The sequence below is a fragment of the Cryptomeria japonica genome, chromosome 9 (genome assembly GCF_030272615.1).
Source record: "Cryptomeria japonica chromosome 9, Sugi_1.0, whole genome shotgun sequence".
NCBI classification, from domain to species: Eukaryota; Viridiplantae; Streptophyta; class Pinopsida; order Cupressales; family Cupressaceae; genus Cryptomeria; species Cryptomeria japonica.
The window spans coordinates 724,488,000-724,514,915 of NC_081413.1; the positions used below are offsets into that span (position 1 = coordinate 724,488,000).

At 36.8% G+C, this 26,916-nt stretch overlaps 2 protein-coding genes across 4 annotated transcripts; both read right to left on the reverse strand.

The window, feature by feature from the left end:
* Positions 1-686: 686 nt before the first annotated feature.
* Positions 687-25,230, reverse strand: LOC131067425 (disease resistance protein Roq1). Of its 3 annotated transcripts, none has more exons than XM_059211360.1 (6): positions 24,538-25,215; positions 23,243-24,419; positions 22,860-23,135; positions 22,178-22,747; positions 21,792-21,971; positions 20,739-21,328 (listed from the first exon to the last, which is right to left on the reverse strand). In XM_059211360.1, exons 1-6 carry the CDS (start codon positions 25,074-25,076, stop codon positions 21,077-21,079), a joined length of 2,994 nt encoding a protein of 997 aa, XP_059067343.1. In that variant the 5' UTR covers positions 25,077-25,215; the 3' UTR covers positions 20,739-21,076. The 3 variants fall into 3 exon arrangements, with proteins under 3 accessions (XP_059067345.1, XP_059067343.1, XP_059067344.1); XM_059211361.1 differs by having other exon boundaries at positions 22,178-22,729; positions 24,538-25,214; XM_059211362.1 differs by lacking the exons at positions 20,739-21,328; positions 21,792-21,971; positions 22,178-22,747; positions 22,860-23,135 and adding exons at positions 687-1,393; positions 1,524-1,799 and having other exon boundaries at positions 24,538-25,230.
* Positions 1,908-4,012, reverse strand: LOC131067426 (disease resistance protein Roq1). The gene is made up of 2 exons (XM_058002425.2): positions 3,219-4,012; positions 1,908-3,099 (listed from the first exon to the last, which is right to left on the reverse strand). Exons 1-2 carry the CDS (start codon positions 3,755-3,757, stop codon positions 2,361-2,363), a joined length of 1,278 nt encoding a protein of 425 aa, XP_057858408.2. The 5' UTR covers positions 3,758-4,012; the 3' UTR covers positions 1,908-2,360.
* Positions 25,231-26,916: the final 1,686 nt, after the last annotated feature.

The following is a 26,916-nucleotide window of genomic DNA, read 5'->3' on the forward strand; positions in this document are numbered from 1 at the left end:
ATGGATGCTAGATAGCTAATAATCCAAATAGCTTTTATGGTTTTAATCAATAATTTCACCAAAACTTTTAGTATGGAAAATAAAAATTACTTAAGATAGAAAATAAAAGTTTCTTAAAATAAAAAATAAGTAACTGATCTTAGCATATAACTAAGTTTTAACATACATGATATATAACTTAATTAGATAATATGAACTATTTTAACATGAGAAATAAAGAAGTATTTAGAAAAAATAAACAATTATTTAATTATATAAGTATTTTAAAAAAATTAAAAAAATATTATTAAAATTTATATATAATATATATATTTTAATATACTTTTTATTAAAATAAATTAAAAAATTTAAATTTAAATATATAAATTATTATAAAAAAATTAAATATATAATTCATTATTTATAATATTTATTATTTTACTCATTATAACTTTTAAAAATGTAAAAACATAATAAATGAAAAAAACAAAGGTAAAAGTTGCAGTGGGCAGGACGAATGTAACTGACGGATATGACAGATTGTACGAGCCTGGGAATGAATGACATGATAGACATGGAGAAGGCATCGCATGGGGCGGGCCATTTTGTCCACTGCATAGCCAGTGCCTATCAAAACAGTGTACTCTGACGGCAGCCTCTGAAACATTTATTATATCAACACAAAACACATTATTAATTGATACAAATACCAGAAAAAACACAACTTATAATTAGGTAGTAACATTTTTATCCCCTCCAACACAATGATATAAATATCACCGAATTCACTTTTCGCAATAATTAAAATTGTGTTCCACTAAATATCAAAAAATTATATGCGTTGAGAGAAAGTAATAAATACCCTGAGTCCATTAACGCAATTTCGTACAAATGCATATCCATTCTCAGACACTTTAAGCACCAAGCGTCTCAAATCTTTCAACTCTTCAAAACCTTGTACACTCTGCACCTGACCACATCCTAGAATTGCGATTTCTTCCAGATTACATAGATTTGCAATCGTCGGCAACGTGTTAAAGTCTTCACAAAACCTTATTTCACATTTAGGACATTCCTGCACATGAAGAGACTTGAGCCCTGTTACAGAAGATAACCTGAATATCGTTTCCAATACATAACATCTCTGTACATGAAGAGACTCAAGCCTTGTTAGAGAAGACAAATCTGATATTGTTTTCAATTTGTCACATTGCCGCACGTGAAGTGACTGAAGCCCTGTTAGAGAAGATAAGCCTGATATTGTTTGCAAATCGTAACAAGACTGCAGTTCAAGAATATTCAGTCTCTGTAGCTGCCCTAATTCTAGGGTTTTCAGTTGTAGCGACTTAAATCCTTGAAGCACTGCATTAGAGAGAGTACTGAAAATGTGCAGCCTTCTGAACTCGAAAGTGGCCTGGCATTCACAATTACTCTAAAACCTGAATTAGTTCTCATAGTAAACAATATTCGCTAAACACGTATTCTGAAATGTACAGTCATCCGTGAAGGGAGATTTAAATTTCTCGCAAAGCATAACAAAATACCTGGGTATTGCTCTGCATTTGTTGCTGGAACCTGTTCCAAATTTCGTCCATCTCACTAACAAATAAATAGTGCAATTTTCGTAGAGGAATCCACGAAGGAATTTGTTTTAATGCGCCTCCATCTTTATTAATTTCAAGCCACAGGAGTTCAGTCTCACCATAGTCATTTAAACTACCTACAAAATAATTAATATTGGATTCGAGGGACGAATCCCAGAACGAATTGAAACACCTAGCCTTTGTTTCTGCTAGGATATGTTCAAATCCTTTTTCTTCCTGCATCATTTTAAGGATCAGGGTTAAATGTGTGATTGGCTGGAAAGTAATCTCAAATACACATAGATTGAAATATTTAAATTTAAAAAAATGTACAGAAGAAGCGCACCATGGATTTAAGAATGTCTGGTTTCCACAGCCGACGAGGGACCAAGTCATTTGCCAATTGTCGCCCCAGATCACGGAGGTGATCGTGCATTTCAAAGCGCCAGTGCACACCTTCGATCTTTACTTCGATTAGGCACTTATTTTGCAGAATGTGAACTGCATGTTCAGCGCTCCAACCAGACATCTTCCAGATTGATATAGGTTCAGTTGAATCCACATGACAGATTTCTTCTTGTGGACCATGAAATCTAATTGAAAGTGAACTAATATCGGTAAAAGATACATAGTCAGTTTCCAGCAACGAGTGTTGACGGAGTAATAAAAATTCTTTTTTATTGAAGAAACAAGCTATGTCTATAAATATCTGTTTCTCCTCTTTGTCCAGACCATCAAAGCTAATTCTAAGTCTTTGCATTATTTCATCAGGAGGGATTTTCTGAACTTTTTTCAATTCTAACTTCCAAAAATGCACAGCACATCCTCATTACGAAGATGGGCACCCAAAACTATGAGTGAAAGAGGTAAGCCTCCACAAAAGTCAATGAAGCTTTCAACCAATCTTTCATATGGAGAAGGCACATTCGGTCCAGGGAAAGCATGGCTACAGAAGAGCTGTTTAGCATGATCCTTATCCAGTGCCTTCATCTTGTAACGGATAGTGATATCTGCAGCCGTTAATACACTTTGGTCACGGGTTGTAATAATGACCAAGCTACAAGAATTGACCATACCTTCGATTTGGGGTAAGAGGGCATTCAACTGTTCCTGACGATCGACGTCATCTAGGACTATAAGGGACTTCCGGTCCCTTTCCCGTCCAAAGCGATGCTTCAGCCGTGCTATTCCATCGTCCACATTTCTTAACTTTTGTTTTGGTTTTTCATTGAAAAGATCTTTGAAAATCTGTTTTTGCAGGGAGAGCAATTGACGATTGGCATGCGATTCTCTCACGTCAGAGAGAAAACATGATGCGTCGTATCCTGCACGCTTCCTGTTAAACAGTTCTTTGGCCAGAGTGGTCTTGCCAGCGCCCCCAAGTCCGAAGATCCCTACCCACCCCGCTGTCTGTGGACAAGAACTTGCATAATCTTGGACGAGTTCATCAAGTGCAACCGGATATATCGCAACAGGTAAGGGCATCCTCGTTTGCATTTCTTGCAGCACACGGGACACAATCTTTCCACACAAATCACTGAAATCCAAGACCAAGGATCTATTTAGAAAGCCATTCTACTAAACTAAAATGAATATCAGGTAGTAAATAAAAAAGGCAAAACATGATGAATACAAAGCACGTGCCAGAAATCTTACTCTTCATGCTGGCTATGCTCATAACCAGATATGTCTGCAGCATGCTGGCTAAGCTCATAACCAGATCTGTCTGCAGCAGATGCAAGGGCCTCCTTCCAAGGATCCAACGTATCAAGATTCCTGCCTTTACTTTCATAAGTAGAAAATGCCGAAGCATACTGAGACTTGTCGTTGATGTAACGAAGCTCCGAAGGTTTCACATCGTAGAACACGGGAATAAACAGGGCCCCTGCTTTAGTTTGTTCTAACATAAGAACAAGTTCGTCTAAGCACCATTGAGACTCTGCATATCCTTTGGAAAAAATGGCTATCTGCACAGCAGATGAGCGAATGGCATTGTTTATGGCAGCAAGAGTAGAATCTCCCCCTTCTATCTCTGGACGATCTAGAAATGCCTGATACCCTTTTTCCTGAAGACGCTCATAGAGTTTTTTAGCAAGGGTATCTTTGACGTCAGGGCCTCGGTGGCTGATGAATATATCATACACTTTAGGAGATGCAATCGATCTTTCCCGAGCAGATGAGGACGATGAAGCCATGAAATGCAAGACTAAAATTGCAAAATCTGTAATCCTTTCAATTGCAGAGTGGACTGGATTTGATGAAAGGATATAACAATAGCTGATCTTTGTAGAGAAATGTCAGTAAATGCTAAGGATTACCAGCTGTTTCCAGATCCACCAAGGAGGTAATAAATATCTTGGCACTGCATAATTGAGGTAAGAAATTACTAGCGTGGCAATAATTATCGACCCGCGAAGTCAACAATTATGGGCGTGGTAATAGTTATTGACCGTCCATGGATTATCGGTTGTCTCCAGCTGTCTCCATCTACAAGGTAAATATCTTTGTAAAGAAAGAGAATAGGCAAGCCGTGTGAATAATAAAGACAGACAAGACGTGACGTGCCACCCTATTTGATTGGGACACTCTTCTTCGATCACCTCTTTAATAATTTTTTATCTTTTATGTTGCATAATTTTTTCTCAAACGAATTATTACCATGCCACTAATAATGGTAAAAGTGCAACAGAGTTTAGCTGCTTTTTCCTCAGTCAGTTATAGGAAGATGCTCTCGCACCTTCGAGGCTTTACAGCTTTGAGCGCACCACGAGAAAATCGACTTACAAAAGCAATATGAATACAGAGAAAGCGTATTGGGTTTACGTTCTTGAAGACAACAAAGAAAAACTGACCAAAAAAAGGAGAGATTACAGGTAAGGCCAAAAGAAGATTGGACTTTTCAGTGATTTTGTCTGCCACGAATACAAAAATTTCCAACCCGAAGGACGGGAATCTTTACCGTAGGGCTTCTCCGTCTGTCGGTGGAGACCACCAAGGAATACCACAGCTTGTATGGTGCCCACTTTCATCTCCCACTACCTAAACCCACAATTTGCGGGATATTTTGGTGGCCACTTTCATCTGCAACGACCTAAACCGACATCTTACGGGAAATTTTGGTGCATCTAATTGAAAGTTTGCGCAATTCGTAAACATTAGATTCATCATATTTTTACAGTCTATGTTGTTGATTGTAAATTGTTTTTTAAATTCCAGTATGTCCACATTTCAGGTTACATTGTGTGAATCATAATAAGAATGAAAGAACGGTTGCAAGAGAAAAATGAAAAACAAATGAAGTGGTCATTAATATTGTTTGAAGACAAATGAGGAAGTGGCCTTCTTAGTTGACTAATGTCTTGGGTCCACTTTCTTTTCTTTTCAAGGAGTAATCTGTGAGCAAGTCAATGGTGTAGCTATGGGATCCCCTCTTTCTTCTATTGTAACTAACCTATACACATGGAGCATTTTGAAGGTTTGGCCCTCTACTGATTTCCGCTTAAACCAAGGCAAAGGAAGCGCTATGTGGATGAAAACAATATGTGTTGGTTGCATGGCTTGGAAAAATTAGAAGAATTTCATGCACACTTTAATAGTTTAGCCCCTTGTATCTCTTTTAGATAGAGTCCAACAACCAACTCCCCTTCCTTGACATCTAGCTCAATAGGAAATCAGATGGAACTTTTTCCCATTGGATTTTTTGTAAATCCACCCACACTGATCTCTATCTTCACTCTTCTTCCCACCACGACCCCACCCAAAAAGATAGCATTCTCAAAACTCTAATCATGAGAGCCTTCCACATTTGTGATGAAGAAAACTTACCCATAGAGTTATCTTAACTCCATAAAGTTTTCCTTTTGAATGGGTATAGCAATAAAATCATCTCTAGAACCTTCAACCAAACTAGGTACAAGTTCCCCTCCAAACCTAACTTTTCCAAACATTTGGCTTACCTACTACTTCCCTCCCTTTCACTGAAGGTGAGTCCCACAAAATTTTTAAAATCCTTCACAAGAAAGGCCTTCCTTGTTGATGTCAGAGCATCATGAGGATAGTGAATCAATCAGAAGTCGAATAGCTAGATGTCAAACACTCAGAAGTCGAACAACTAGAAGTAGAACAATCAAGAAGATGAGCAATGTCGACACCAAGGATATAACAAGGCAAGTAGATTCATTCGAAAAGGGGGATTTTGGTCGACAAGTTAGTGTGTGAACGTGATAGAAGGAGGGAGGCCGTCAGGCCACTCCACAGAAGCCGAATATGTGTTTGAACAATTGTTATTTGTAAACATCTAATACTGAATGTAACATCCATCATATGTTGTGTATTAATAAAGTTAATCCTTTGGTATTCACATGTTTTGGTGTTGGTTAATACAATTTGTTATTGATTCCTGTTATTTTTATGTTTTGTTCTTATCGCAAATCTATCAAGAAGTCTGTAGATGCTTTCCCTGAACTTCCTATCATTATTATTTGAAAATGGAGCATGTGGCTAGGTTATACTGATAAGATATCATTGTTACAAAAAGTCATCTATATTGTCATCGAGTCAGTTATCTTGATAAAGGGGTCTTTGTTGCAAAAAGTTGTCAAAGTTTGCCATTGGAATAGCTAAACCGATGACATGTCATTGGGATAATTTGTTCCATTGGAATTGGAAAATATCATTCAGCCGATCTTGCATGGTTATTCCGATAGACCATCAAAAATCGTGCTCAGCATAAGTTATTCCGATGAAAGTATCATCGGGATAGGTTATTACTATTGGGATTGCTAAAACCAATTTAGTCGACTTTGTTGGGCTATCCCGATAGGCCTCCAATTGAGTCGATCGGTATAGCTATGGTAATAAAAGTGACATCAGGATAAGTTTCTTTTGTCGGAGTTGCACAGCAAGGTTATCTCACCGATAGTAGTTATTCTGATGGTAAATCAAAAGTCATGATCATAATTGTTATTCTGATATCAATATCCAAATGAGGTTTATCTGATGTGGAAGCTGAATTATGTCTTGCATCAAATTGGTATCAGAGCAAGAAGATATTGAATGTGTAGATAGATCGCCGAAGGAGGCAATCTACACTAGTACCTTGAAAAGGATTGAGAGTTTGTGTTGCTAAGTTCTTTGGTTGTAGGTTGATCCATCAAGGCTGTAGTAAGGAAGAGGTTTGTGTAGGTGTGTGGGACAGACATGAAAGAGGTCTGTGATACTATCTCCAACAAGATGAAGTTGGGTAGAAGGTGCAAAGAGAGAAACCACTAAGGAAGGGTGGTAGTGCATCTTCCAGGATCTTAGATGGGTAAGATGGCAGTATGTTGGTGATTGTGTGAGGAAGCAACAGAAGGAGTGATGGATATTTGAAACCTTTGAGTTTGCAACCGTGAGAGGGTTGTTATTATGCCATTGATGAGAGTAGTTGAAAGGACAACCCTGTGTTCTTGTGAAGATGAAGTTGTGAACTTGTTGAAAGAGGCAAAGATAAAGGCATGAAGATGAAGACATGGCTAGGCAGATGAAGAAACAGTTAGGGGCAAGTGTTAACTCATAGCCCATGTGTAGGAGCACATATTCTTTTGTTTCCTGGGGAGTTTGATGCCGATGCATGGCGAGGATAGTGAATCAGTCCAAATTTGAAGAACCAGAAGTCAAACAATCAGAAGTCGAACAACCAGAAGTAGAACAGTCAAGAAGATGAGCAACATCGAAACCAAGGATATGACAAGGTGAGCAGATTCATTCAAAAAGGGGGGGATTTTGGTCGACAAGTTAGTGTGTGAACGCGACAAAAGGAGGAAGGCCGTCAGGCCACTCCATAGAAGTCGAATATGTGTTTGAATAGTTGTTATTTGTAAACATCTAATACTGAATGTAACCTCCATCATATGTTGTGTATTAATAAAGTTTTTGATTAAGGAAAAACAGGTTTTAAGGGACCCGAAACTCGCTTACAAAATGAAAAGATAAGCATAAGAGAAACTAGAAAGGATAGAACAAAGATAGAGAGGCTGCACAAGAATAGCAGAGAAAAACAATAGCCAAGGAAAAGAACATCAAAAGGCTAGCGAGAAACTAGCAACCTAAAACCAGGTTACATATCAAATGAAAATATTTATGGACTCTTCTGCATCCTTAACCAGCATCATCATCGCCTTAACTGCCTCTTTTAGGTCTTTGTTTTCACAGCTACCAGGCTCATTGCGATTAAGATTACCCCCCATAATGTAATGGTTATTCAGGTTAACAAAGCACAAAATACCCAAATTCTGAGGAAACAAGATAACAAGAATAAAACTCAGATGCTGGAATCAAAAAAACAAGGTGGTTTTCTTGTTTTTCGAATAGTCTTTTAAGACATTCAAAATTAACTAGCACTTAATATGATTAGGCTTGTCACACCGATTATCATTATCACAATGCCTTAAATAGGTACTCAACTGACACTCCACATCACTCCAATATCTGTCTTTGAGATTCGAACCCAAAAAAGTCATAATGAGATTAACTTGTACCATGGACTCTATCAAATAATAATTGCTCATAGACTCCCTTATTACAAGAAACTTCTCCGATATATTTAGTATCCTCCTCTAAATAAACCCCCTCATTAGCTAATAAATGAACTACCCTGTTACCTTCCCTTAGGGTATGGGTAACAATCACACTATCATAGGCCTCTAATAATTTTTTTGCATTATCAATGATGTTATAAATGTTCCAAGAAGGGGAACTAATACCTCTTATAGCCTGAATAATATTGAGAGAATCCCCTTCGAGCCATATTTTTTTAAAGTGAAAACTTTGAGCAAGCTGGAGACATTTTAACATTGCCAGAGCTTCTGCCACATGACTGTTTTGGATTGCAAAGGGAGAGGCAATAGCAGCAACACAAAAACCATAAGAATTTCTGATGACTCCTCCCCCTCCAGCCTTCCCAGGATTACCTTTAGCTGCACCATCAAAATTCACCTTAATCCAACCATGAGAAGGGAACCTCCAAACGACATTTCTCTTTTTCTCTTTATATCAGAATTGCAAACCTTGTGAGTCAACTTCCATTCAGCAAGGATTCTTTTCTCATTATCAGTCATGTTAATATAGCTACACTGCTTGTTGTTTTTGTGAATGGTGTTGATGTTTTCTTTAATAGCCCTGCATATCTTTTCAAAAACCACCTGAGAAGAACACTTAGCCTCCCTAAAAATTCTATTGTTTCTCTCCTTCCAGATGTACCAACAGGTCAGAGAAAGGACAAAGGACCAAAGGGTCTTAATGAGAGGGAATTTGGTGGGAAAGATCCATTGCAAAATAACATCCTTAAGACTATTGTGCATAACCCAATCAACTTTCCATTGCATCCAGACTTTACTCCAGATCTCCCAAGTAAAAGAACAATGAGTAAACAAATGATCCACAAATTCTTCTTCTTTCTGACATAACTCACACCTATTAGGAAACATGAATCCTCTTCGAGCCAAGTTATCAATGGTAAGAATCTTGTTGTGAGTAGCAAGCCAAAAAAACATGTTAACTTTACGAATGAGGAATCTATTCTAAATTTTAGTCCATATTGGGTTGCAGACCTAAGTAACCATTTTTTTATAAGCAGAGTCTACAGTGAAATTACCCCTAGGATTGCTCTTCCATAGGAAAACATCATCAGAGTCTTTAGTAATAGAAAAAGACAGCAAATCCTGCTGAAGCAGCAAAAATCCAACATAAACTGCATCAAGTCTAACCCATTTATTCTCCTTCCAATAATTACACACCATAGAACCGTACCTCCTTTTGCATTCTTCAATGAAATGACTGCATTGCTGGTTAAAAAGAGGCTCTTCTTTAATCCAAACATCCTCCCAGAACTCGATTTTATCACCTTTGCCAAGGACCCATCCAGTTCCAGCTTTAGCAACTTTTATAGATTTAATCATACTATTCCATATGAAAGAACCAACAGGGATATCTTCAGAGTAGAGAAGAGAATGTATTGGCTGGTTGTGTATATATTTATCAAACCACACCCTACTCCAATCTTTCTTAATACCAAAAGCCTTCCAAATATGTTTAGCAAGCAAGGCTTTATTGAAAGTTTTGAGAACTTTAATACCTAATCCCCCATTGCTCTTAGGATTACAGACTTTATCCCAAGCAACTGACGCTATCCTTTTCTTATCTTCTACCCCTGTCCAAAGAAATCTTTTCTGAATTCTTTCTAAAGCTTCAGCATGTTTAACCGGTATACTAAACAGGCTAAGAGCATAAACAAGAAGATTCTGAAGAGTAGCTTGAAGAAGCTGAAGCTTCCCAGCCTGAGATAGCATAGATCCTTTCCAACCTGCCAATTTTTTGTTGAGTTTATCAATTAACGAGTTCCAGAATGAGTTTGGAGGAGCCAAACCAAGAGGGAGACCCAAATAAGTAGAGGGGAGCAGCTCCACCTTACAACCAATAATGTTAGCAATCCTCTGTTGTCTCAATATTGGGGTATTGATGAAATAAATAGAAGATTTTTCCCAATTAACTTGTTGTCCAATAACCGAGGAATAAGAACTAAGAGCTTCTTTGAAGGCAACAACCTCACCAATAGAAGAATATCCCATCAAAATTGTATCATCAACAAACTGTTGATGTGTGCAGAAAACATTGGCAAGAGAGGGTTGCAACTCTTTGATGGTTTTATTCATTTTCAACTTTTGAATCAGTCTGCTCATACATTCTGCCAAAATAGTGAAGAGAATAGGAGAAATAGGGTCTCCTTACCTGAGGCCCCTAAAAGATTTGAAAAATCTAGACGAACATCCATTTATAAGAATATAAAAGTTTGGAGTAGATATCAATTCTCTAGTAATTTTAATAACCTTCTCATCAAATCCAAAGGCCTCCATAACCCTGAGAAGAACCTGCCATTCCACTCTATCATAGGATTTTGCCAGATACAATTTTATCAAGAAACCCTCTTTGTTTGTAGCATTAAGAGAGTGTATATTCTCATGCACAAGAATAAGAGAGTCCAAAATATGCCTACCAGGGACAAATCCTTTTTGCTCCTCAGAGATAACAAAGGGGAGAACAACCAATAGTCTAGAAGTCATGACTTTTGAAATAATCTTGTAAAAGGAATTACAAAGACTTATTGGCCTAAACTTTCCCATTGAATTAGCTCCAGCCACCTTAGGAATAAGAGCAATAAAAGTAGAATTGATTTTCTTAAGGATTCTTCTGGATCCAAAGAATTCTTTGACAACATTGACCATGTCTTCTCCAACAATATGCCAGTATTCCTGAAAGAAAAACATGGGAAATCCATCCGGGCCCGGAGCCTTATCCCCTTGAAAAGAAAAAAACAACTTTTTTAATTTCAGCAGTTGTAGGGATAGCAGATAATGTCGTATTTTGATGAGGTTCAATAATCTTAGGAATGTTATCAACCAGGTCTTGTTGCTTAACAATGTCAATATCCTTACTACCAGTAAGGAGGTTAGAGAAGAACCTAACAACTTCATCACCAATGTCATCATCTTTGAGAAGGATTTTGTCATCAACAATCAATCTAGAGATTCTGCTAGCGGCTTTATGCTTCATAGAAGTCATATGAAAGAATTTAGTATTTCTATCACCGACTTCCAACCAAATAGCCCTATATCTCTGCCTCCAATAGATTTCTTCTCTTGATATAGTGTTGTGAAGTTTGGCTAGAACCTCATCTTCTTCAGCCTTGGAAAACATCTTATACCCATATTTCTAAATAGAGTTTTGAATATGAACTAATTCCTCCTTTAGCTTCCTCTTGGTTTCAAAAATATCTCCAAAAACCTTTTTGTTCCAGATCTTAATGTTATCTTTGGTGTTTCTTAATTTTTTAGCAAATTTGAACATGGCAGAGCCTTCCACTTTAATATTCCACCATTTGGCAATGGAATTATCCAAGGAAGGATGTGAAATCCACATTTTTTCAAACCGGAAAGGAAGACAACATTTTCCCTTAATAGAATCAACAACAAAAGAAATGGGATAATGATCCGATCCTATTCTGTTAATTACAGACAATTAGCATCTATACTTAAGGATCCAGTCAGGAGTGATAAGGGATCTATCAAGCCTTACCTAAATAAGACGGTCTCCATCCCTTTTGTTAGACCAAGTGTAGGAAGCTCCAGAAAGACCAACATCAATCAGGGCATTGGCATTGATGAAGTCCATAAGGTCAGTCTTGCTATCTAGATGAGCTTGAATTCCTCCAAATTTGTCAGTTTCTTGCAGCGGGGTGTTGAAGTCTCCCATCAACAGCCAGCTATCCTGAGAGAAGAGCCCCCTTTTCTGCTGGATTTTGTCCCAAAATTTACTCCTAGCAGCTTTAGAATTTGGGGCATAAATGTTGGTAATCACCCATTCCTTTCCTTCAGCAATACATTTAACTTTCATAGAGATAATATTACCATCTTCATCAATCAGATCTCCATCAATAGTTTTCTTATTCCAAAATATGGCCACCCCACCTGACGCCCCATTCGAGCTACTACCACAAACACCTCCCTGTTTGAATAATTTTAAATTTTCAACTTTTTCCTTACTCATTTTAGTTTCCTGAACCAGGATGATGTCCGGGTTATGATCTCTTATAAAATTCCTTAATACATCATGTTTATGGAGACCATTTAGGCCTCGTATGTTCCAGGATATTACCTTCATTTGGAAACCTGGGAGCAGGATTCCTGAATGGTTCGCTGCCTTCCGTCAGCTATATTTTGTTTACTCTCCTAGTCCCTGTGCCACTTCATGGTTTTACATCCCTGCGGGGATTTGGAAAGACCAATATCCGCTTTAGATCTGGTTCTAGTTTTGACCCCATTAGAACAACCTGTCTTTTTTATTTTTCTTTTTTCCCACCCCTATTATCTCTTCATCATCTTCATCTTTATATGTAGATTGCTTGTTATTCCACGGTTCTCCTATTTTTTGAGAAGAGGTGGGCGATTCAGTGCAAACAGTCTGAAATAGAGAGTTAAGGTTAGCCTGGGGCGATCCTAACTTGGTATTTTTTCCAGCAAAAAGATGTGGACCTTCAAAGTCCTTTGGGAAAACTTTATTACTTTTTATTTTTGAATCTTGTAGGGCCTCATGTTGTGATTCATTTATATTGCCAATCTCACCCTCTTCAATAATTTCTTCTATGCTTACATTCTCTTCCTCCTGAATCTGTAAAACTTCAAATCCATTGGCCGTTTTGATCTCAAATCCATTATCTTCATTCTTTCTATCTTCCTTCTGAAAATTATCCTTGGAAGGACTAGCTTTCCTGTCATTCTTTGTTATATCTTTTAAATTACTAGGAAAACCACTTCCTCCTTCCGCTCTACCCTCCTCATTTTTGTTAATCTTCTCTTTCCAAATTTGTTTAACATGATTGTTAGGCTTTTGAGCATTCTTGGGGTTACTTGGGCAAGCCTTTGCCCAATGTCTAGCTTTCTTGCAAGAAAAACACACAAAGGGGAGGGACTCAAACTCTATGGCTTGTTCCCACTTCCCTAGTTTAGAATTTATTTCAATAGAGCTAGGAAGATCCATATTCTGTGAAATATTGACACATATCCTCGCATACACCAGCCTCTTCCGTGCTACTGTCATAGAGTCTATAGCCACAAGCTCCCCGAAGGAGTTAGAAATACCTAAGAAAACATCCTCCAACTAGAATTCAAGCGACAAACCAGGCAACCGCACCCAGACCAGAGCATATTCAAAAAAAGAGTCATTGAGCTCCATATTTGGAGACCATTTCCTTAAGGATAATGAAGATTTCCCAAACATCCATGGTCCACCACTCAGGGTCATTTCCAAATCTTCCCCACAAGAGAAGGAAAGAACAAAGAAACCCCTTGACAGGGCTGAAACATCAACCTGTCCTTTCAACCTCCATTTTCTCTTAACAAAGGACCTAACAACTTCAATATTAGGTCTTGGTCCAACAAATTTTCCCACTAGAGAGAAAGCCATTAGAGAGATATTATGATCTATAACCACATCTGGTACAACAATAGCTAGTCTACCTATTTTTCTATCAGAAATGTCTTCCATAGAGGGGAAGGATTCTTTACCAGTGGGTTTGTTTGCAAAAAGACTATTCTAGGGTTTGAGAGCCTTCACCTTTGTCGTCTTTTCCAGGTCATCGTTCAAGATCTCAGGACCCGACTTTGAAGAATCTTCAATATTTTTACGGACAAGAGGAGGGTCTCGATGCCATGGGTCCCCATCCTCATCATCCACCATAGATCCCACAAGTTGTCCTTGAGCTGTTGAGGCAGCAAAACCAGAGGAACCAGTTACGTTGTTCCCTCCATTCATAGAATTCAAATTTCCCTCTAGCTCTTCTATTCCCTCCATTCAAATTTTGAATCTGGTCTCACAGATAGCCAATACCCAACTATTAATAAAGTTAATCCTTTGGTATTCACATGTTTTTCGTGTTGGCTAATACAATCTGTTATTGATTCCTATTATTTTTCTGTTATGTTCTTATCGCAAATCTGTTAGGAAGTGTGTAGATGCTTTCCCTAAACTTCCTATCATTATTGTCTAAAAATGGAGCATGTGGTTGGGTTATAATGATATGATATCATTTCTTTAAAAACTCATCTATATTGTCATCGGGACAGTTATTCCGATAAAGGGGTCTTTGTTGTAGAAAGTTGTCAAAGTTTGCCATCGGAATAGCTAAATCGATGATGTGTCACTAGGATAATTTGTTCCATCGGAATTGGAAAATATCATTCAGTTGATCTTGCATGGTTATTCTGATAGACCGTCAAATGTCTTGTTCAACATAAGTTGTTTCGATGAAAGTATCATTGAGATAGGTTATTACTATCAGGATTGCTAAAACCAGTTTAGTCGACTTTGTTGGGCTATCCCGCTAGGCCTCCAATTGATTTGAACGGTATATCTATGCCGATGAAAGTGATATCGGGATAAGTTTCTTCTATTGGAGTTGCACAAAAAGGTTATCCCACCGATAGTAGTTATTCCGATGATAGATCAAAAGTCATGATTGAAATTGTTATTTCGATAACATTGTCCAAATGAGGTTTATCCGATGTGGAAGCTGAATTCTTTCTTGCATCACTTGTGATTTCAAGCCTTTTTCAACTTTAAGAAATCCCATCCCTCCTCTCAAGGACCCTAATGACATCTATCTTGAGTTTGGTGTTTACAAAGTGGTCTAATCTTTCTGGCATCCCCTATATAGGTGAAATTGGTTGCTCTTTCAAAATCAGATTGAAAGAGCACAGTGCTAACTGTAGCCACCTAAACCTAGGCACAACTAATTAAATGGATTTTATTCATTTAATCATCATTAAATCACCTATTAAATTAAATTAAGTTTTAATTAATATCCCTATTCTTCTAATTGCCTATTAATTAAATTAAGATTTAATTAATATACCTTTATTCTATCTAAGCCATTTAATTAAATAACCCCCTCTATCCATTTTAATTAAATTCGCATTTAATCAAAAATATTAATTTATTTCCTTTCCCATTTTAATTAAATATACATTTAATTAAAATCTCCTTTACATCTAAAATAAATCAAAAAATTATTTGTAAATCCCCCCCAACTTGCAAAATCCATCAAATGCAAGTTGCATCCTCTTTTGGCTAAATTAAATCTTTTTAATTTACTAAAAATCCAATTTTCCCTCACCCACTTGCCAAATCCTACATTTCCACTTGCCCTCCTAATTTCTTTTAGAATCCCTCTAATCCTTCATTAATTAGCCTAATTCTCTTCATCATGTCCAATACCTAAAATTGGGGAGTCACTTCCCCAAATTTGGAGAAAGTCTTCAAAATGCATTTAAGACCTTCTCCTTTCAACAAGGTAACTTGTTGAATACCCCCAAATTTGTAAGGCTCTTACAAATTTGTCCTGTAGACCACTATTGGTTTTCTTCTTGGAAGAAGTTAACCCCTAAAGTCTTCAAAGACCATTTAATTCTCTTACAAGCCCACACCCCTGACCCATGATGGTTGTCCCTTTGACCATGTTTTATCCTTGCACAAGAGTTTACCTCTTGGACAATAGCCTGCTTCCTTGGATAAAAGCATTATCCAATGATGTCACCCCTTGAAGCCTTCCCTAATGCTCAATTAGCATCTAATGCTTGCATAGCATCTCTCAAGCCCTCTCAAGATGACATTTGTCAACTTGGGATTGGATTGATAACTTTCAATCCTAGCCTTTGTTGAGATTACTTAATCTCAACCATCCATTTATCTATTTTCTCTATAAATAGAACCCATTTCTTCAATCTAAGGATCCATCCACTTCTATTGCATCCAATTTATAGTTTAATTGTGTTGTGCAGGTTATCAAGGAGCTCAATCCCCATCACCAAGCATTTAGGCCATTTTAATTGCAGTATAACTTAGTCTTTTTACACATGTTAGAATATCTTGTTAGCTTAATTTATACCATTTTCATAGCATTATCATATCTCATCCTTATATTAGCCTAATTAGTTCACTTAATCTTTCAATTTGGAACTCATTTCATATCTTCATCTTGCATCTTGCATCTCCATCCATCATCTCATCTTAGCTAGGATCAAGTAGTTGTATGCATTTTGATCCTAGAATCATCATTCATAACTCGTTCTTTAGGTTGTCATGTTGAGGATCAAGTCCTCTTCCAAGTGAGGGCCACCTTGAATCTTAGAGATCTTTAAAGATAGAGGAGCATGGGACGGGCTTAACAATCTTGAGATTTCTTGGACTAACAATTAGATTAGTTTGCATTTTTTGATTTCTTGATTTCACTAACGTAATGTCTCATGTGTGTGTGTGATTTGTGTTTTCTTGTAGGTGCAGGCATCCCCCATATTTTAACCACACATTAATTGGTGCCCACAGTTGGGCAAGTCCCCTAAAATCCACACTTTTCTAACAATTTTTTGCAGGATTCATGCAAGTTCATATAAGTGTTTCTGTTCTATCGTATGGGAACCTACTATGTGTCGGATGGGCTTGTGAATAAACTTGTATGAGTTTATTGTGAAGACAGAGAGCTATTTTCTATGTTATTCTATCCTCTGTCTCTTTTATAAGCTCGTACGAGCTAATATTTGAACCCAGATGAGCTAAACTATTTTCTCATATGAGTAAATTGTTTTGTCGTATGGGATTATAGGAATTATCATACGAGTAGGTGAGAAACCTCGTATGAGTTTCTTCTTTAACATAGGAGATTTGTAACTGAGATTTGAAAATAGGCTTGGAGAAGCCCACCATATGATGTTTGATTTTTCTAACTGGTGTTTTCTTGCAGGTCTAACAGTTTGATGCAGGATTGAAGGAGTTAAAGTAGGATTTGCATTTAATTATTCTAGCTTTTTCAAAGTTAGCTAAAATTAATTCATTTTCTTTTCAAGCTAAAAATAATCTCATTAAGTTTCAATTGGTGAAATAATGTCACATTTCAATTTGGGGGTTTAAAAGGAATCAAATTTGCAAGGTTAAAAAGAACAACAACCTCACATTTTTCTTCTTGCAAGTTAGGTTCACAATTCAAATTTTGGGGTTATAAAAAGAACAACAACAATCCTTATTTTCTTGCAAAGGTTAAAAAATTCACAATCAATACTCATTTGCAAGATTAAAAAGAACAATCCACATTTCGTTTTGCAAAACAATTTCCATCTCAAAGCAACGTGCATTATTTTAAGTTGACCAGGATTTCATTTCCTAGATTAAACAAACAAATTGCTTTGGCAAACTAAAAAGAATACCATGATTGTTGGAACAACATTTCCAAATAGATCTTAGCCAATCACTGCTTTGGAAGGATAAAAAGAACATTGTTTGCCTTATCTCGAAAGTGGTAGGTATATGCTCTCACCTTAATTGGGTGACCAAAAAACCAAACCACTCTTTTATGCTTTCTTTTACTGCAAGCAATTCAATCCTTTAGAAGGCCTGCCCTCCTGAGTTGCCCTTAGGTCGCCATTAAGGCCAGTGAGAGGGGAACGACCTAAGTGGGAAACGTCTTTATCATCAAGTGTTCCAACCCTCTATAATCAAATGTGGAGGCTGATGAAAATACCCTCCAACGGTTTTGCTCAGTGATTAGCCTTCCCCCAGTATCTTTAAGATATGTAAAGACTTTTTTTAAAGGTTGGGAAGCCTCCCGAGGGAGTTTATCATTGAAGATGGAAGAAAAGCTTGATTAAAAACCATAGAAATAGAAGCTTTGAGCCGAGTCAGTTGCCAAACATTGGCAATATCATAGTGCAAGGGTGGGGAAGAATCCGCCCCCAAGATTACTCACCATATATCTCCCAAGATAACTACCCAACTGTGAAGCAATTCACTTTAGGTTAATTTCTGACAAAAGGCAAAAAAATGGGCACCCTCTAAGGGGTGACAAGTTTGTTTTAGCTAACGGAGTATCAAGACTAGTGGGCTATGATATTGTCAATGACCTTTGAATAAAGAGTCTATTTGATGTGTCTTCTGTTGTAAATCAAACCAGTGCAAACATCGAGGCCTTGTGATTTATGCATTGTCTCACCAACCAAATTCTAAGACAGTAATAATATATTATTTTGAAACACGCTTAATTTCCCTTACCACCTTCCTCTATATTATTATTATTTTGATATAATTGTATTTGATCTTATTAGTACTTGCCGCTAGTATTTCATTAACTCGTTATTATTGAATTGCTTTTTCATCAATTATATCTATGAATTTTTTTCTTCCAATCTTTTTTAATTTTTATTTTTTAATAGTTAAGATGCATGATTTTTAAGTTTTCAAATTACAGAAATTGTTTTTCTTCAATCTAATTGGCTCAAATAATTTGCATCTTATTACCGGATTTCTAGATCCACTTTCTACATAAATTTTTTTAGGAAAAATTTTAGGTCATTAAAATAATATTTAGTATGGTTTAATTTTCTTTTACAATATGTATCTAAATATTTAAATTTTTGCAATTTGATAATAAATCTGAACTTTTTGTAGGTGAAAATATTTTGATGCAAATTAATTGATTATAAAATTAATTGTGAAAATCATGGTAGTTACCATGACAAGGCAACAAACCTTTTACTTTTTAAGTAATTTATAAATAGCATTATTCTCACCTAATTTAATACTAATAAATTTTGATAACATAACAACCTTAAAATAATAGAATAATAACATAATATAATATAAAATATTATTAATATAGTCATAAAGATTATAAAATAGTAATATAATATTTAAAATAAAAATATTCTAATACTTAAAGTACTAATATTGATAATAAGATTAAGTAAACACTACAATACATTAGTTACTAGAATAATTAAAAATAATAATTTTGACATTGATAGTATAAAATTAACATTTTTATAATACAAATAAAATATAAGATTAGATTAAGCTTAAAGTAAGATATTACAAAATAATAATATTTAAAAAAATAATACAATGATTTTTTTTTTATATTAGAAATCGAGAGTTCAAAATATAGACAAAGAGTTTATACAAAAATAGGGAGTGGGGGGCAGGGCCTCAACCGCCAATCAGAGGAATATATACAGTTATCTAACTATCCAAAAAGAGGGGGCATAGCAAAATAAATCAGAATTGGAGGATCTCATCTTGATCCTCCAGCCATGTGGTCCAACCCTGTTCGCCTTCCATCCAGACCACCTTGTTTTTAGCAAGGATCTGAGAGCACATCTGAATCCTATTAAAGGGAGGAGGCCTGTTTTCCTGTAGATCCTTTATCAGCTTCTGCACTGCCTTATCGAAGGAGGTGTAGTTCTCTGCGATCCTAGCCCATTCGTACTCGTCTTGCATCTCGTAAACAAACATGGTTGCCCTACCATCTTTTAGGAACCGCAGTAGCTTATTTCTCTCAAGGTTCATCACAAAACAGACCTGCACAACAATTTTGTAATGTGTGAGTTTTTAAAAAAACTCAGTACGTTCCCTTGTAATACCTTGGAACTTCTCCTCATTTCTGAGTTTCCAAATAAACCAAAGAATATACGAAGATAAGATTTGCCAAACAAGATTAGTATCCTTTCTCAGTCCATGAATAAAACCAGTAACTATATCAAGAGGAAACACAAATTCTGCAATAGAAATTCCAAACAGAAGCCAAATATCTCTAGCAAAGGGGCAATCGAAGAAGATGTGGCGCGTAGTCTCAGGTTTTCTGCAGACAGAGCACTAGTCATATTCAGCCGATATCCTAATAGGTAATCTGTCCAACATAAGTTGCACAAAAGATTGTTGCCAAGTGTGGGGCCTGAGATTAACATACCATAGTTTGTTGATGTGCTCAATCATCGATGGATCACTGTTTGCAATGAATATTCAAAAAATAATATAATGAATATTAATATAATCTAATATAAATAAAAAATGTTCTCACTTTCCTCTGTTTTGCTACAACAAATATTTAAATTTTAGAAGAGTTATAGTATTCTTAATTGAAAAAAAAATAAAAATTGATTTTATATAATTAATTGTATGATTATTTTAATTAATCTATCCTATTTTCTAATTGTTTGAAAAAAACATATTCGATTACTATACAAATAAGGTTAGGATTATAGTTCAATCAGGGTTAGATTTATAGCTTATTGTTAGAGTTTAATTAGGAGTAGGATTCAATTAGGGTTAGGACTATGGTTCAATTATTTAATCAAAGTTATAAAATAAACTTTTGAGTTAAGGTTAAATTATGGTTATAGTTCAAACATGGTTAGATAAAGTTGAAAATTGGAGTTAGGGTTAAAGATCAATTAGACTTATATGTAAAAAAAATCATTCAATGTCAGGGTTAAATTATTGTTAGGATTCAAAGATGTTTGGAATACAATTAATTTAAGATTAGAGTTATAATTGGAATTAGATACATGACTTTAATAAATTAAAATATGATTGGGATGAGTTAAATTTAGTATTCAATTAATTTATAATTAACATTCAATTAGTATTATAGTTAGGGTTCAAATAAGATTACAACTTAATTAGGGTTAGGATTCAATTAAAATTACGTTAGAAAATTACTAATCTCTTTTATTGCTAATTAATTCTAAAAAAATACCCAATTACTATTACAAATCTAAATGACAAGTATTGATCACAACATGACACTTGTTTATTCTTACATCACAAAAACTAATCATGCAATATTTTTATTTGATAGTAAATGATGAAATATAGACCATATGGCAATATTAGGATACTTGAGATACATAAATGTGAATGTTGTATTTTAAGATACACGCAGAGTACAAGAAGGACATTCATGATAAACTGGAATTAACATGCAGTAGAATTTCATAACTTAAATTTTAAGTAGAAATCAAAAGGCTTGAATAAAACAAAGATGACAGAAGCATTTCTACAACAGATAGTGAAAGCTAATCACACTTCTCCATACTTTTGCTTTCGTTTTCTCTTGCGTTTTACGGCATCATATGCCGCCAACTTTGGTACCATACCTTTTATCCGTATACTCTGTCAATAAGGCTTCGCAGTAGAGTTAAAGCTTTATCTTCCTCCCCTTCGCTCACCCTGGCCTTAAACCCCTTCAGTACTCTACGCAGATACCAGTGACGCCGGCAAAAGACTTCAAATTTGAATTGGCTTCTTGGGGGGAGTACAGCTGTAATCATCATGTGGCCTCCACCTGACTCAAATCGGTCAAAATATGGTGTCCCTAGTCTGGCAGAAAACTCAATCATTCCACAATCATATAGGGGAAAGGATCCAGTAGTTGAGCATGTTCCAATTGTTGTGAGGGTTGTTGATACCTTTTGTTCCAAAAATTGAACAAATAAAACCTATTGTTTGAAACAAAAAATATCAATTTTTGTTAGGAAATGTACCAACAGTTGTTAGGAAATGTACCAATAGTTGTTATGAAATGTACTAATATTGTAAAAAGTAACCAATCAGGTGATGCCACATCGGCTGCACAACTATTGGGGTTTCTAATGCACGCCTATTGGTCTCACTTTTTTTTGGGGCTGTTTTGGACACCTTGGCAAAAAGCATGCTGATGTGGCATCATATTTGATGATGTGGCCCTGAAACCTTAGTTATAAGCAGGGGACTTGCCAAGTAAGCTGCTGTAAAAAAATCGGAGTGATTCGAAATTTCCAAGTAGGATTTTGAGAAGCGTGAAGTTAGGGTGCACGACTACTGGGTCCTTTCCCCTAGTAAAGCATATACAGTAATTGCACTCGATGAGCTACGCATGGACACCAGATACTCTTCTCCCCCTATCTCACGGATTGTTGGACCGTCGATCACTTCAGCAAACAAATTTACATTCAATCTAGACATTGCTTCATCCACTGCACCCCCTATCAAAACAGTGTACTCTGACGGCAGCCTCTGAAACATTTATTATATCAACACAAAACACATTATTAATTGATACAAATACCAGAAAAAACACAACTTATAATTAGGTAGTAACATTTTTATCCCCTCTCCAACACAATGATATAAATATCACCGAATTCACTTTTCGCAATAATTAAAATTGTGTTCCACTAAATATCAAAAAATTATATGCATTGAGAGAAAGTAATAAATACCCTGAGTCCATTAACGCAATTTCGTACAAATGCATATCCATTCTCAGACACTTGAAGCACCAAGCGTCTCAAATCTTTCAACTCTTCAAAACCTTGTACACTCTGCACCTGACCACATCCTAGAATTGCGATTTCTTCCAGATTACATAGATTTGCAATCGTCTGCAACGCCTTAAACTCTTCACAAAACATTATTTCACATTTAGGACATTCATGCACATGAAGAGACTGAAGTCCTGTTAGAGAAGATAACCTGAATATTGTTTGCAATTTGGGACATCTCTGTACATGAAGAGACTCAAGCCTTGTTAGAGAAGATAAATCTGCTATAGTTTCCAATCTGTAACAATCCCGCATGTGAAGAGACCGAAGCCCTGTTAGAGAAGATAACCCTGATATTGTTTGCAAATCGAAACAAGTCTGCAGTTCAAGAATATTCAGTCTCTGTAGCTGCCCTAATTCTAGAGTTCTCGGATGTCGCGGCTTAAATCTTTGACTCACTGGCATATAGGGAGTACTGAAAATGCGCAGCCTCCTCAACTCGAAAGTGGCCTGGCATTCACAATTACTCTACAAAATGAATTAGTTCTCATAGTAAACAATATTCGCTAAACAAGTATTCTGAAATGTATAGTCATCCGTAAAGGGAGATTTAAATTTCTAGCAAAGCATAACGAAATACCTGAGTATTGCTCTGCATTTGTTGCTGGAACCTGTTCCAAGTTTCGTCCATCAATGTAACAAATAAATATTGCAATCTTCGTAGAGGAATCCACGAAGGAAATTGTTCTAATGCGCCTCCATGTCTATTAATTTCAAGCCACAGGAGTTCAGTCTCACTATAGTCATTTAAACTACCTACAAAATAATTAATATTGGATTCGAGGGACGAATCCCAGAACGAATTGAAACACCTAGCCTTTGTTTCTGCTAGGATATGTTCAAATCCTTTCTCTTCCTGCATCATTTTAAGGATCAGGGTTAACTGTGTGGTTGGCTGGAAAATAATCATAAATACACAGATTGAAATATTTAAATTTTAAAAAATGTACAGAAGAAGCGCACCATGGATCTAAGAATTTCTGGTTTCCACAGCCGACGAGGGACCAAGTCATCTGCCAATTGTCGCCCCAGATCACGGAGGTGATCGTGCATTTCAAAGCGCCAGTACGCATCTTCGATCTTCACTTCAATTAGGCACTTATTTTGCAGAATGTGAACTGCATGTTCAGCGCTCCAACCAGACATCTTCCAGATTGATATAGGTTCAGTTGAATCCACATAAAAGATTTCTTCTCGTGGACCATGCAATCTAATTGAAACTGAAGTAGGACGCCTAAAAGGTACAGAGTCAGTTCTTGGCACCCGGTCTTGACGGACTAAAAAATCCTTTTTATTGAAGAAACAAGCTATGTCTATAAATATCTGTTTCTCTTCTTTGTCCAGACCATCAAAGCTAATTTTAAGTCTATGCATTATTTCCTGTGGGGTGATTTTCTTAACTTTTTCCAATTCTAATTTCCAATAGCGCTCACCCTTACCACGAACATGGGCACCCAAAACCATAAGTGAAATGGGTAAGCCTCCACAAAAGTCAATGAATCTTTCAACCAATCTTTCATATGGAAAAGGCAGATTCCGTCCAGGGAAAGAATGGCTACAGAAGAGCTCTTTAGCTCGATCCCTATCCATTGGCTTCATTGGATACTTGATAGTAACATCTGCAGCCGTTAGCACACTTTGGTCACGGGTTGTAATAATGACCAAGCTACAAGAACTGAGCACACCTTCGAGTTGAAGTATGAGTATATCCAACTGGTCCAGATGATCGACGTCATCTAGGACTATAAGGAACTTCCAGTCCCTTGCCCCTCCAAGACGAAGCTTCAGCCGTGCTATTCCATCATCCACATTCCTTAACTCTTGCTGATCATCGAAGAGATCTTTCAAGAGCTGCCTTTGCAAGGAGTGCAAGCCATTCCTGGCTTGGGATTCCCTCACATCGGAGAGAAAACATGATGCCTTGTATTCGTCACGCTTCCTGTTAAACAGTTCTTTGGCCAGAGTGCTCTTGCCAGACCCGCCGAGTCCGAAGATGCCTACTAACCCCGCTTTCTCTGAATAATTTTTTTCAAAATCTTGGACGATTTCGTCAAGTGCAACAGGAAATTTCGCAACGGGTAAGGGCATCCTCTTTTTCATCTCTTTTAGCACACGGGACACAATCTTTTCACACAAATCACTGAAACCCAAGATCAAGGATCTATTTAGGAAGTCATTCTACTAAGCTAAAACGAATATCAGGTAGTAAATAAAAAGGGAAAACATGATGAATACAAAGCACATGGTAGAAATCTTACTCTTCACGCCGGCTACGCTCATAACCAGATATGTCTGCAGCATACTGGCTAAGCTCATAACCAGATAAGTCTGCAGCAGATTTGAGGGCCTTCTTCCAAACATCCAACCTATCAAGGTTCCTGTCATTACTTTCATAAGTAGAAAATGCTGAAGCATACTGAGACTTGTCCTTGATGTAACGAAGCTCCGAAGGTTTAACATCGTAGAACACGGGAATAAACAGGGCCCCTGCTTCAGTTTGTTCTAACATAAGAACAAGCTCGTCTAAGCACCATTGAGACTCTGCATATCCTTTGGAAAAAATGGCTATCTGCACAGCAGATGAGCGAATGCCATTGCTTATAGCAGAAAAAATAGAATCTCCCCCTTCTATCTCTGGACGGTCTAGAAATGCCTGACACCCTCTTTCCTGAAGACGCTCATAGAGTTTTTTAGCAAGGGTGTCTTTGACGTCAGGGCCTCGGTGGCTGATGAATGCATCATACACTTTAGGAGATGCAATCGATCTTTCCAGAGCAGATGAGGAGGATGAAGCCATGAAATGCAAGATAAAATTGCAAAATCTGTAATCCTTTCAATTGCAGAGTGGACTGGATTTGATGGAAAGATATAACAATAGCTGATATTTGTAGAGAAATGTAGGTAAAATGCAAGGATTACCAGCTGTTTCCACCAAGGAGGTAAATATCTTGGCACTGCATAATTGAGGTGAGTAAATACTAGCGTGGTAATAGTTATCGACCGTCCCAGTCAACAATTATGGACGTGGTAATAGTTATTGACCGTCCAAGGATTACCATCTGTCTTCACCAACGGGGTAAATATCTTAGTAAAGAAAGAGAATAGGAAATGATTACCTTGAAGCTTTACAGCTTGAGCGCACCAAGAGAAAATCGACTTACAAAAGCAATGGGTTTAACTTCTTGAAGACGACGAAGAAAAAATGCCAATGTCTGATTATGTCTGATTATGTCTGCCACGAATACAAAGATTTCCAACCCGAAGGACGGGAATCTTTACCGTTGGGCCTCTCCGTTTGTCGGTGGTGACCACCAAGGAATCCCACAGCTTGGATGGTGGCCCCTTTCATTTCCCACTAAACCGACATCTTACGGAAAATTTTTGGTTTATCAAATTCGAAGTTTGTGCAATTAGTAAAATATTAGATTTATTTCTACGTTGATGTTGATGATTGTAAATTATTTTCTGAAATTGATGGTGTAAGAATTTTTGTATCGATATTTTGGGTCACATTTCATGAATCATCATCAGAATGAAAGAATAGTTGCAGGAGAAAAATGTAAAACAAATGAGGAAGTGGTCATTGATATTATCAGAAGCAAGACGAATGGAAAAGTGGCCTTCTTAGTTGACTTATGTCTTAGGTCCACTTTCTTTTCTTTACAAGGAGTAATCCATGAGCAAGTCGATGGTGCAGCTATGGGATCCCCTCTTTCTCCTATTGTAGTTAACCTATGCACATGGAGCATTTTGAAGATTTAGTCCTCTACTCATTTCGCTTAAACCAAGGCAGAGGAAGCGCTATGTGGATGATACCAATATGTGTTGGCCACATGGCATGGAAAAATAAGAAGAATTCCATGCACACTTTAATAGTTTAGCCCTTGTATCTCTTTTAGATAGAGTCCAACAACCAACTCCCCTTCCTTGACATCTAGCTCACTAGGAAACTGGATGAAACTTTTTCCCTTCATTTTTTTGTAAATCCACCCACACTGACCTCTATCTTCACTCTTCTTCCCACCACCACCCCACCCAACAAGCTAGCAGTCTGAAAACTCTAATCATGAGAGCCTTCCACATTTGTGATGAAGAAAACTTACCCATCGAGTTGTCTAACTCCAGAAAGTTTTCCTTTTGAATGGGTATAGTAATAAAATCATCTCTAGAACCTTCAACCAAATTAGGTACAAGTTCCCCTCCAAACCTAACTTCTCCAAACATTTGGTTTACCTACTATTTCCCTCCCTTTCATTGAAGGTGAGTACCACAAAATTTCTAAAATCCTTCACAAGAAAGGCCTTCCTTGTGCTTTCAAGCCTTTTTCAACTTTAAGAAACCCCATCCCTCCTCTCAAGGACCCTAATGACATCCATCTTGAGTTTGGCATTTAAAAAGTGGTCTAATCTTGTGGCATCCCTTATATAGGTGAAACTGGCCGCTCTTTCAAAATCAGATTGAAAGAGCACAGTGCTAACATTAGACATGAGTGTGCCCTCAAATCAACCCTTGTTGACCACTCCTCTTCCATCAAACACCATATTTGCTTAGAACACACCAAAATCTTGTCTAAAGAAGATAATCTCTTTTAGAGAAAACTCAAGGAAGTTGTCGAAATACATAACCACCCGTCTAAT

Coding starts and splice junctions, on each gene's coding strand:
- LOC131067426 (XM_058002425.2), bottom strand. CDS start 3,757: ATGGCTTCATCGTCCTCATCTGCTCGGGAAAGATCGATTGCATCTCCT. Junction 3,100..3,218: donor GAGCATAGCCAGCATGAAGA/GTAAGATTTCTG, acceptor CTTGGATTTCAG/TGATTTGTGTGGAAAGATTG.
- LOC131067425 (XM_059211360.1), bottom strand. CDS start 25,076: ATGGCTTCATCCTCCTCATCTGCTCTGGAAAGATCGATTGCATCTCCT. Junction 21,972..22,177: donor ATTGCGTTAATGGACTCAGG/GTATTTATTACT, acceptor TAAATGTTTCAG/AGGCTGCCGTCAGAGTACAC. Junction 21,329..21,791: donor TTACTGTATATGCTTTACTA/GGGGAAAGGACC, acceptor TCCTTTCCCCTA/TATGATTGTGGAATGATTGA.